Below are 12,891 nucleotides of genomic sequence, written 5' to 3' on the forward strand. Positions count from 1 at the left end.
CAAAGTGATAGTCATAAATCTGATAACTAAACTTGGAGAAAACTGGATGAACACAAAGAACTTTAACAAAGAGATATAAAATATTTAAATAAAAAACAACCAGAGCTGAAGAATACAACATTTGAAAGAAAAATACACTAGAGAAATCAACAACAGATTAGAGGATGCAGAAGAATGAATGGATCAGTGATCCAGAAGACAGGGTAATGGAAAGCTCTCAGGCTGACCAGCAAAAAGAAAAAATAGTGTTAAAAAGAATAATTTAAGGGATTTCTAGGATGATATTAAGCATACTAACATTTTTATTATAGGGGTTTCAGAAGTAGAAGAGAAAGGAAACAGGCAGAATACTTATCTGAAGATATAATAACTTAAAACTTCCCTTATTAGGAGAAGGAAACAGATTTTCAGGTTTAAGAAGCACTGAGAAGACCAAACAAGATGAACCCAAGAAGATCAATAGCAAGATAATAATTGAAATGTAAAAAAATAAAAATAGAGAATCTTAAAAGCAGCAAGAGAAAATTAACTAGTTACATACAAGGGAACACCCATAAACGCATCAGATGATCTTTTAGCAGAAACATTTCAGGCCAGAAGGGATTGTCATGATATATCCAAAGTGCTGAATGGAAAAAAAAACCTACAAACAAGAACACTTTATCAGCAGGGCTTTCATTAGAATTGAAGGAGAGAGAAAGAGTTTCCCAGACAATGGTTAATGAAGTTCATCACACTAAACCAGCCTTACAAGAAATGTCAAAGGGACTTATTTAAGTAGAAAAGAGAAAGTCATTATCTAGAAGTAGGAAAATTATGAAAGTAAAATCTCACTGGTAAAAGTAAACATAAAGTAAAGGTAGTGGATCAAACATTTATAAAGTTAGTATGAAGGTGAAAAGACAAAAGCAAAAAAATCAACTATATCTACAATACTTAGCTAAGCAAAAATAAGAGATGAAAATATGAAATCAAATACATAGAACATGGAGAAGGAATAAAAATGTAGTGCTTAATGTATTCGAAATAAAGAGATCATTAACTTTAAAAAGCTGGCTATATACATATGTTATATATGAACCTCATGGTAATCACACACCAAAAATCTATAATAGATACACAATAAAATAAAGACAAAAGAATCTATGCATAACACAAAAAAGTCATCAAATCACAAAGGCAGGAGAGCAAGAGAAGAAGAAACAAAGAGGAACTAAAAAACAATTAACAAAATGGCAGTAAGTAACTATCTACCAATAATAACCTTATATGTAAGTAGACTAAATGCTTCAATCAAAAGACATAGGGTAAGGGAATGGATTTAAAAAAATAAGACCTGGGCAGCTCCAGTGGCCCAGTGGTTTAGCACCACTTCAGCCCGGGGTGTGATCCTAGAGACCAAGGATCAAGTCCCACATCGGGCTCCCTGCACGGAGCCTGTTTCTCCCTCTGCCTGTCTCTCTTTCTCTCTCTCTCTGTCATGAATAAATAAATAAATTTTTTAAAGAAAGACCGTATATACTGAGCATAAAACACTCACCTGAGGTCTAAGGATAGATACAGATGGAAAGTGAAACAATGGAAAAAGGTATTTCATATAAAAGAAAAAAATTTTTTAAAAAGCTAGGGTAGTAATACTTATATTTGACAAAACAGACTTTAAAACATAGACTGCAAACAAAAGACAAAAAAAGCACTACATAATGAAAAAAGGGATCAATCAATAACAATCATAAATATCTATGTACCTGACACAGGAGCACCTAAGTACATAAAGCAAACATTAACAGACATAAAAGGAAAAATTCACGGGTGGCTCCACCGGCTAAGCATCTAACTCTTCGTTTCCTCTTAGGTCATGATCTCAGGATCATGAGATCAAGTCCCACATCAGGCTCCACACTCAGTGTGGATATAAGTTTTTACAAAGGAGAAATTGACAGTATTACAATAATAGTTTGGAAACTTAACACCCCACTTACAGCAATGGTTAGATCAACATCAATGATCAGATCATCCAGACAGAAAATCAATAGGGAAACATTAACCTTAAACATATTAGATCAGATGGACTTCATAAATATATATAGCACATTGTATCCCAAAAGAACAGAATACATATTCTTTTCAAGTGCATGTGGAACATTCTCCAAGATATATCACATGTTAGGCCACAAAAACAAGTTTCAAAAAATTCAACACTGGATTCACATCACGCATCTTTTCCACACACAACAGTATGAAACTAGAAGACATTCATAAGGAAAAACTGGAAAAAAATCCACAAACATAGAGGCTAAACATGTTACTGAACAAACAATGGGTCAGTGAAGAAATCAGGAGAAAATGAAAATACTTGGAGACAAAAGAAAATGAAAATATAATGTTCTAAAATCTATGGAATGCATCAAAACAGTTCTACAAAGAAAGATTATAGATACACAGGCTTGCCTCAAGAAACAAGAAAAATCTCAAATACACAATTTAACTTTACTCCTAAAGAAATCAGGAAAAAAAGACAAATGAAGCCAAAAGTTAGTAGGACTTAAACAATAAACATCAGAATGGAAATAAATTTAATAGAGACTAAAAAGTAGTAATTCTCACCAAGATACTAGCCAAGAGGATCCAACAGTACATTAAAAGGATTATTCACCATGACTAAGTGGGATTAATTCCTGGGATGCAAGGATGGTTCAGCATCCACAAATCAATCAATGTGATACATCACGTTAATAAAAGATAAGAACCATATGATCTTCTCAACAGATGCAGAAAAATCATTTGACAAAGTATATCATCCCTTCTTGATAAAAACTCTCCACCATGTAGGGATAGAAGGAACATAACTCAATATCATTAAAGCCATATATGAAAAACCCATAGCTAATATCATCTTCAATGGGGAAAAACGGAGAGCTTAAACCCTAAGGTCAGGAACAACACAGGAAATGTCTATCTTCACCACCACTGTTCAACATAGTACTGGAAGTCCTAGCCTCAGCAATCAAACAACAAAAAGAAATAAAGGCATCCATCAGCAAAGTCAAACTTTCCCTCTTTACAGACAACATAATAATCTATGTAGAAAACCTGAAAGACTCCACCTCAAAATTACTACAACTGATACAGGAATTCAGCAAAGTTGCAGGATATAAAGTCAATACACAAACGTCTGTTGCATTTCTATACACCAATAATGAAGCAGCAAAAAGAGAAATCAAGGTATCAATCCCATTCACAACTACACCAAAAACCATAAGATACCTAGGAATAAATCTAATCAAAGAAGTAAAAGATCTGTGCTCCAAAAACTATAGAACACTTAAGAAAGAAATTGAAGACACAAAGAAAAGGAAAAACATTCCATGCTCAGGGATTGGAAAGACAATTATTGTTAAGATGTCTAAAGCAATCTACACATTCAATGCAACCCCTATCAAAATAACATCAGCATTTTTCACAGAGCTGGAACAAACACTCTTAAAATTTGTATAGAACCACAAAAGACTCCAAATAGCCAAAGGAGTTAAAAAAGAAAACTAAAGCTGGAAGCATTAAAATTCGAGACTTCAAGCTGTATTACAAAGCTGTAATCATCAATACAGTACAGTATTGGCATAAATATAGACAGAAAGATCAAAGGAACAGAATAGAGAACCAGAAATGTAACCTGAACTCTATGGTCAATTCATCTTCAAAAAACCAGGAAAAAATATCCAGCAGAAAAGAAAAGAAACAGTCTCTTCAACAAATGGTGCTGGGAAACCTGGACAGCCACAAACAGAAAAATAAAACTAGACCACTTTCTTATACTCTGCATAAAAATAAATTCAAAATGGATGAAAGACCTAAATGTGAGACAGAAATCCATCAAAATCCTAGAGGAGAACACAGGCAGCAACCTCTTTGACCTCAGCCACAGCAACTTCTTGCAAAATACATCTGTGAAGGCAAGGGAAACAAAAGCAAAGAAACTATTGGAACTTCATCAGGATAAAAAGGTTTTGCACAACAAAGGAAATGGTCAATAAAGCTAAAAGGCAACCTACAGAATGGAAGGAGACATTTGCAAATGTCTAATCAGATAAAGGGCTAGTATCCAGAACCTAGAAAGAACTTATCATACTCAACACTCAAAAAACAAATAATCAAGAAATGGGCAAAAGACATGAACAGACATTTCTCCAAAGACATACAAATGGCCAACAGACACATGAAACAATGCTCAACATCACTTGGCATCAGGGAAATACCAATCAAATCCATGAGATACCACCTCACATCTGTCAGAATAGCTAAAATGAACTCAGGAAACAACAGATGTTGGCGAGGATGTGGGGAATGGGGAACCCTCTTATACTACTGGTGGAAATGCAAACTGGTGCAGCCACTATGGAAAATAGCATGGAGGTTCCTCAGAAAGTTAAAAATAGAGCTACCCTATGACCCAAAAAATGCATCCAATGGATACAAACAGTGAATCAAAGGGACATACACTGCAATATCTATAGCAACAGTGTCCACAATAGACAAAATATGGAAAGAGCCCAGATGTCCATCGACAGATGAATGGATAAAGAAGATGGAATATTACTCAGCCATTGAAAAGAATGAAATCTCGCCATTTGCGACGACATGGATGGAACTACAGGGTATTATGCTAAGTGAAATAAGTCACTCAGAGATAAACAAATACCATATGATTTCACTCATATACAGAATTTAAGAAACAAAACAGATGAACATAGGGGAAGCGAAGGAAAAATAAAATAAGATGAAAACAGAGAGGGAGGCAAACTGTAAAATATACTGAACTCTAGGAAACAAACTGAGGGTTACTGGAGGGGAGGGGAGTAAGTGGGTGATGGGCATTAAGGAGGGCACTTGATATAGTGAGCACTGGGTGTTATATGCAACTGATGAATCACTAAATTGTATCCCAGTAACTAATTTTTTTAAAAACTCCCCCTGAATCAAAAGAAGATATGCTGAGCTTTAAATACAAAAAAGAATAAAATTTGACTACAGTTGAAAAAAAATAGTGCCTGTAAATAACTTCCAGTATAGACACAAAGTAGGAATTTAGTTTCTTAAATTTACATTGAATGTACACTATTTTTAAAAAGTTAGAAGTACATAACAAAATGAGAATTTTAATAAAAATGTGTCATATTGAGGAAGACACAAAGAGATGGAAAAATATTCCATGCTCATGGATTGGCAGAATTAATATTGTGAAAATGTCAATGTTACCCAGGGCAATTTACACATTTAATGCAATCCCTATCAAAATACCATGGACTTTCTTCAGAGAGAACAAATTATTTTAAGATTTGTGTGGAATCAGAAAAGACCCTGAATAGCCAGGGGTATTTTAAAAAAGAAAACCATAGCTGGGGGCATCACAATGCCAGATTTCAGGTTGTACTACAAAGCTGTGGTCATCAAGACAGTGTGGTACTGGCACAAAAACAGACACATAGATCAATGGAACGGAATCCAGAATCCAGAAGTGGACCCTGAACTGTATGGTCAACTAATATTCGATAAGGAGGAAAGACTATCCATTGGAAGAAAGACAGTCTCTTCAATAAATGGTGTTGGGAAAATTGGACATCCACATGCAGAAGAATGAAACTGGACCACTCTCTTTCACCATACACAAAGATAAACTCAAAATGGATGAGAGATCTAAATGTGAGACAAGAGTCCATCAAAATCCTAGAGGAGAACACAGGCAACACCCTTTTTGAACTTGGCCACAGTAACTTCTTGCAAGATACATCCACGAAGGCAAAAGAAACAAAAGCAAAAATGAACTATTGGGACTTCATCAAGATAAGAAGCTTTTGCACAGCAAAGGATACAGTCAACAAAACTCAAAGACAACCTACAGAATGGGAGAAGATATTTGCAAATGACATATCAGATAAAGGGCTAGTTTCCAAAATCTATAAAGAACTTATTAAACTCAACACCAAAGAAACAAACCATCCAATCATGAAATGGGCAAAAGACATGAACAGAAATCTCACAGAGGAAGACATGGACATGGCCAACATGCACATGAGAAAATGCTCTGCATCACTTGCCATCAGGGAAATACAAATCAAAACCACAATGAGATACCACCTCACACCAGTGAGGATGGGGAACATTAACAAGGCAGGAAACCACAAATGTTGGAGAGGATGCGGAGAAAAGGGAACCCTCTTACACTGTTGGTGGGAATATGAACTGGTGCAGCCACTCTGGAAAACTGTGTGGAGGTTCCTCAAAGAGTTAAATAGACCTGCCCTATGACCCAGCAATTGCACTGTTGGGGATTTACCCCAAAGACTCAGATGCAATGAAACGCCGGGACACCTGCACCCCGATGTTTCTAGCAGCAATGTCCACAATAGCCAAACTGTGGAAGGAGCCTCAGTGTCCATCGAAAGATGAATGGATAAAGAAGATGTGGTTTATGTATACAATGGAATATTACTCAGCCATTAGAAATGACAAATACCCACCATTTGCTTCGACGTGGATGGAACTGGAGGGTATTATGCTGAGTGAAATAAGTCAATCGGAGAAGGACAAACAGTGTATGTTCTCATTCATTTGGGGAATATAAATAATAGTGAAAGGGAATATAAGGGAAGGGAGAAGAAATGTGTGGGAAATATCAGGAAGGGAGACAGAACATAAAGACTCCTAACTCTGGGAAACGAACTAGGGGTGGTGGAAGGGGAGGAGGGCGGAGGGTGGGGGGAAATGGGTGACGGGCACTGAGGGGGACACTTGACGGGATGAGCACTGGGTGTTTTTCTGTATGTTGGTAAATTGAACACCAATAAAAATTAATTTATTAAAAATAAAAATAAAAAAGGAAAAATACAAAAAAAATGTGTCATAAAAAAGTAGATGATCAAATGATGCAAGGAGGAGAAGGCAATGTACAGTTCAAAGGAAACTGTAACATTAAGAAAAGATGAGGATGTTCTGAAGGAAAGGCTATTTGTTAGTTACACAGTTTTATACAGTTAATATAAATCTCTTATGCATAAATTAAGGGCAATAATTGCCCTAAAATTGGTAATAAAACACACAAACTCACCTGTTCACTTACAAAAATGTTATAGTCCACTTTGTTTTGTTCTTCTATGCCTTGCTTATCTTCAGTGTTTTCATTCCTTAATTTATAAAGAAGATGTTGATATTCAACTGCAGATTCCAAAGGCTCAATTCCATAAGAAACATTTTCAAATTGCAGTATTCCTCTGTAAGATTAAGGATAAAAATATAAGTGCTTTTAATCAATTCTGTATTATAAAACTCTGACAGAATCCAAAAGAAGGAGAAGGAAGAGGAGGATAAAGGACATTTTTGAGCTCAATATTTTGACCCAAACTCTTTACATTTTGGAGATAATTTTAAAGAAACAAAAGATCTTCTGCAATCCACAAAATTAACTTTCCATTTGTTTCTCTATATAGTTTTAAATGCAGCAGAAATTATGTAATCCATTGCCAGGTGTATACGTATACAACATTATGGTGATCAAGGAGTTCCCTGCCCTCTAAGTCAGTGACTTAATGAAACCAATAGCAACTAGAAATCTTAATGAATTTCTCTCTGGATGTTACTGCTTTTGAGAAATGCTCATATTGCTTATAATAACAAAAGTATATGTAAGAAGTAAAATTTTATTTATAAAAATAAAGTTTAGCAGTAATTATGAAAAGGCATGTATTATTAATTCTTTATGTACAGAGTCTGAATAAGAAATAAAAAGCAAGGCTTTTAAAGAGTAAATAACTTTTATAACTATTCTTCTCTGAATACAAGTTACAATTCAATGGGCTACTTCCCAAAACCAAATTTCGGAGTTCCACATAACAAGCACCAAGGAACACTTATTTGTTAAAATAAGGATCCTCTACTACAAAAATGAGGATGAAGAATTTCCTAGCAGGCTAGAAAATTCTAGGTACTAAGAAGGAAACCCTACCATTGTTAACAAGCATTAAGAGTGTGATATTATACATAAACCACATCTTCTTTATGTATACAATGGAATATTACTCAGCAATTAGAAACGACAAATACCCACCATTTGCTTCAACGTGGATGGAACTGGAGGGTATTATGCTGAGTGAAGTAAGTCAATCGGAGAAGGACAAACAGTGTATGTTCTCATTCATTTGGGGAATATAAATAATAGTGAAAGGGAATATAAAGGAAGGGAAAAGAAATGTTGGGAAATATCAGGAAGGGAGACAGAACATAAAGACTCCTAACTCTGGGAAACGAACTAGGGGTGGTGGAAGGGGAGGAGGGCGGGTGTTTGAGGGGAATGGGTGACGGGCACTGAGGTGGACACTTGACAGGATGGGCACTGGGTGTTTTTCTGTATGTTGGTAAATTGAACACCAATAAAAATTAATTTAAAAAAAAAGAGTGTGATATTACTAGAAAAATGTGTACTATACTAGTAATTATTTGTTTATACAGAATTTGCCTCCTCTCCTGAAAGTGATTTTCCTTGAAAAAAAAAAAAAAAAGTCTGCCTGCCTTGTTTATCTTTATTTCTCTTTATATCTCCAAATGCTAGGCCAGTAGGTGACACATGGTATGTACCAAAAATATCCATTTGCTGAAAAAATAAGCTATCCTAAACAGCTCCTCCAACTTGCTGTAGTCATTTAAATTCATTTCTGTAGCTAAGAAAGAATAAGATACAGCAGAACGAGGAGACTAGGAAATCTAAACCTTCAAGGTTAGAAACGTCTCTGGTCAGCAAAGAAAGTGTTCAGAGGAGGATACCACTGCTTTATCTCCACATGGGAATCCTCTTGAAGGTCCAAACTGAATATAAATATAACAAATTCACTGCCACCAAATATCATTAACTACAACGTTCATATATCACTGACAGAAGATAAATAACCTTAATCCAGAGCATGTGCTGAGCGTGACAACAGAATTCGGATAGCCTTCAATATGTCCCTGGTAGTAGCACCGAGCCTAGGAAAGAAAAAAAAAAAGTGGTTATTTAAGATTGACAGAACTGCCTAATGATTTCTTATTTTTATACTTGCTAGAACTTTCTGAATGTTTTCACAGGCTACACAGTTTATATATCAGTATGAATAAAGTGACATTCATGAAAAGTTTCCCTATATTTGTCACATTCACTATATTAGCTACTTTTCTTTTTTTTTTTTATTAGCTACTTTTCTGATTAATATTTGGGATTATCATTTTATATCCTGCTTCCAAAGTATTATCCCATATTTTAGGTTAAATTGTTTTCTAATACATAAATTTATGTCATCGATTAAAAGATAAAGGTTATGAATCTGGATTACTTTAAAAATCTAATATTCTTCTAAAAAGAAACACCTAAAAATTAAGGGTGCAGGAAAATTAAAGAACTAGAAAATGAAACACCATATCAACACAAACTTAAAGGATGATTCTGAAGCTATCCTAATACAGGAAATGAAGACTTTAAAATAAGAAGAATTACTAATGATAGAGACATTTTATAATGAAAAGAGTTTCAACTGATCAGGAAGATATAATATTCCAAATTTGAATTCACTTACTACATAGTTTCAAAACATAAGAGCTCAAATTGAAAGGATAATAAAAATAGAGAAATGCATAATCATAATAGAAGATACATTTCTGTATCTGATAAATCATGCATTCAGAATCTACAGATTTGAAGAGCATATTAGCAACCTAATATAGGTAGAATAAAAACCGCAGAATGCACTTTCTTTTTAAAAAACATGGAACATTTACAAAAATGAAACCATGTTCTGGGCCATGAAGCAAGACAAGAAATTTTAAAGAATTTGAATCATACAAAGTTTGGTCTCTGACCACAGTAGAATTAAGCTAGAGATATAGCAAACATCATCACAGGAAGGAAAAAAGGAGAGGAGGAAGATTATGTAATTTCCAAAATTCAGTAGTGCTATAAATTTTGGTGGTAATCAACGTAAGATTTCTTATTAACACACTGCTTTATACTGCAACTAAGGGGAGAAAGAAAGAGCAAGAAGAGGAAATTTATAGTCCTATCCAATAAAAGTGAAGCAACTTGGTATTCAAATTCAATCTTTCAACAAATTTTTGTCATGCTAACTATGTGCCAGGCATTTTTCTAGGCACTGCAGATACATCAGTGAATAAAATAGACTAAAATAAAATCCCTGACCTCGTGAAGATTATATTGAGAATGGGGAAACAGAAAATAAATAGATGGCACATCATATATTGATAACCACCATAGAGAAAAACAAAACAAAGAGCGCACTAAGGGTTAAGAGTGAAATTTAAGAAGTTAGAAGAAGTTAAATAGTCAGGGACTAATACGGTAATTTTAAGCAAAGACCTTAAGGAAAGGGAATCTTGGAAAAGAGCAAGCATCTAGATCAGAAAAAAATAGAAAAGTGCAACAACTTGAAGGGAGAACATGTCTGATCTGTTGAGGAACAGCAAGAAGACCAAGGTAGCTGGACCAGAATGAGCAAAGTAGACAGTACAAGAAGTGAGGTCAGTCAGATAAAGAGGACTAGTTTGTACATAGGCTGCTGGATATTGAAATGACTTTGGTTTTCACTTTGTGAACAAGTCAATCACGATGGAGGATTCCGAGCACAGAAATGACATAATGTGCCTAGGCTTTGAGAGGATTGATCTGTTTGTCATGTTGAAAATCAACTGAGGGGATGGGCAAGGTATAGAAACAAGGAGATTATTCAGTAAGTTATAGCAATAATCTAAGCATTTACTTGGAAAAGAGTGTTATCAGTGGATTGAGACAGAGGAAGAAGGTGAATCTGGCTATATATAATTTAAAGGGTAGGGTCAATAAGATTTATTGATGGATGGAATGGGGGTTAAAAAAAAGAAAAGGTTTAAAATGTATGATTTTGTATCCAGCAATATTTATGTTTGCTTTTAATTTTTTAGTCTTTAATTTTATTCATTTATTCAACAAAATATAAATAAACTAATTAATTAATTAAATGGTATCTATGTTCTATGCAGAGAGGAAGCGTTTAGTCCATCTAGTTTGTCTTTAATTTGCCAAGACTTCAGAAAAGGCTAATAATGAGGGAAATGAGACAATAAATGAATACTTAAATATATCCCCTATGAATACAGTGTTCTGTATTAGGAAAACATTTATTCAATGTAAAAAAGGTTTAAAAAATTTGTAAAATATAGAACTTAAATCTTACCTGAATATCTGAAGGATGAGAATTCACAGACCCTTGATTATATAAATAAACCATAAAATTATGTGCTAAAAAAAAACTGAATATAAAAAAAGAAAGAATATTAAGTTATTCTTTTTTTTAAAGTTATTCTTTTTGAAACATACAAAGCAGTGCTCAGCAAACTAACACCTTCAAGCCAAATCTGACCTATTCTGTCTTTGTAAATAAAGTTTTATTGGAACACAGTTACATCCATTAATTTATGTATGGCCCATGGCTGTTTTCAAGCTACAATAGCAGAATTGAGTTATTTTAATAGTGACAATATGGTCCTCAAAGCCTGAAATATTTACTATCTGGGCCTTTATAATAAGTCTGCAAATCCAACAAAAGGAGTGTTTTCTTTTGACATATAATAATTTATATTCAAAGCAATACATACTCAAAATAATTTTCCTATTTTAATGAACTCCTTTTTTATTTTAATTAACTCCTTTAAAATAAGAAAAGACTACAAGATGAGAAAAAAAGGCATTTAAAAAAATTTTTTATGTAATGAATTTTTTTTTAAGATTTTATTTATTTATTCATGAGAGACACAACACAAAGAGAGAGAGAAAGAGAGAGGCAGAGACACAGGCAGAGGGAGAAGCAGGCTCCATGCAGGGAGCCTGATGTGGGACTGCATCCCGGGTCCCCAGGATCACACCTTCCGGCTGATGGTGGTGCTAAACCACTGAGCCACCTGGGCTTCCCGACATTTTAAAATTTACAAAGATATGAACTAGATGTAGGATTATGAAAGTTTACCATTTTCTCATTCTTTCAAAGTTTCACTAGCATGCATATATATTTCCTTTATAATGAAGTAGAAGGGTATTGTGTAAAAGTCATATTAATCTGAATGTAGATACTGAAACTACAAGTCCAAGTTTTAACCTTCTCTGGTATCATTGCCTTTACTTATTATCCTACTCCAGGTATGTTTCCTCAACTCATGGTCACTCCTCAATCCAATGTAGCATAAGTAGATCACCCAGGACTAGCTAGTTGAGAATCCTCCACTAAAAGTGATTTCATATTGTCAAATCCACAAGAGTTTGAAATCAGTAAAACTACTCTGACACATACGTAACTGTTGACCCCACTTCCCTTCTTTAAATCATCTACTCTTCATTTCAATGACACCATTTCCACCTGGATTCCCTAATATCTTTCTGTATACTTTTATGAGTCCCACTGGTCTGAGTCCTTGCTTCTTCCTTTACGTGTTCCCATGGCATTCAATTCTGGGTTGTTTTTGCTTCTCACCTTTGATATTCACTCCTACCTCTACAGATTTATCTTGTTCATTTCTGGTGCTTCATTTATACCTATGTAAATAGGTGGCACACTCACATTCTAAATTGAATCTATCAACTGGACATTTCTCTTGAGATATCCTGCAAGCACTTCATATTTAACATTTTTTAAACTGAGCCTATATTCTTCCCGACTCAGATCTGTTTCCCTTCTCCTTCACTGCCACACCAAATCTCTACCACTATATTCAATGTTAGCTCATTTTTTCCTGCCACCTCAGTATATACCTCAAAGTTGTAAATAATTTCCTGATTATCATTATGCTATCATAATCATTATGCAAGTAATTTCTCAAAAAATT

At 34.4% G+C, this 12,891-nt stretch overlaps 1 protein-coding gene across 1 annotated transcript in view; it reads right to left on the reverse strand.

Annotated features, from left to right (window-relative positions):
* The window catches only part of LOC112916313 (disintegrin and metalloproteinase domain-containing protein 32), a 161,718-nt gene that overhangs the window by 139,856 nt on the left and 8,971 nt on the right, over positions 1–12,891 (reverse strand). The window contains exons 3-5 of the mRNA XM_072763476.1: positions 11,250–11,325; positions 8,939–9,015; positions 7,106–7,268 (exon numbers count right to left, since the gene is read on the reverse strand). Of these exons, the coding sequence (XP_072619577.1) occupies positions 7,106–7,268; positions 8,939–9,015; positions 11,250–11,303 (294 nt within the window). The 5' untranslated portion in view covers positions 11,304–11,325. The remainder of the gene's footprint in view (positions 1–7,105; positions 7,269–8,938; positions 9,016–11,249; positions 11,326–12,891) is intronic.

The sequence above is a fragment of the Vulpes vulpes genome, chromosome 7 (assembly GCF_048418805.1).
Source record: "Vulpes vulpes isolate BD-2025 chromosome 7, VulVul3, whole genome shotgun sequence".
Classification (NCBI taxonomy): Eukaryota; Metazoa; Chordata; class Mammalia; order Carnivora; family Canidae; genus Vulpes; species Vulpes vulpes.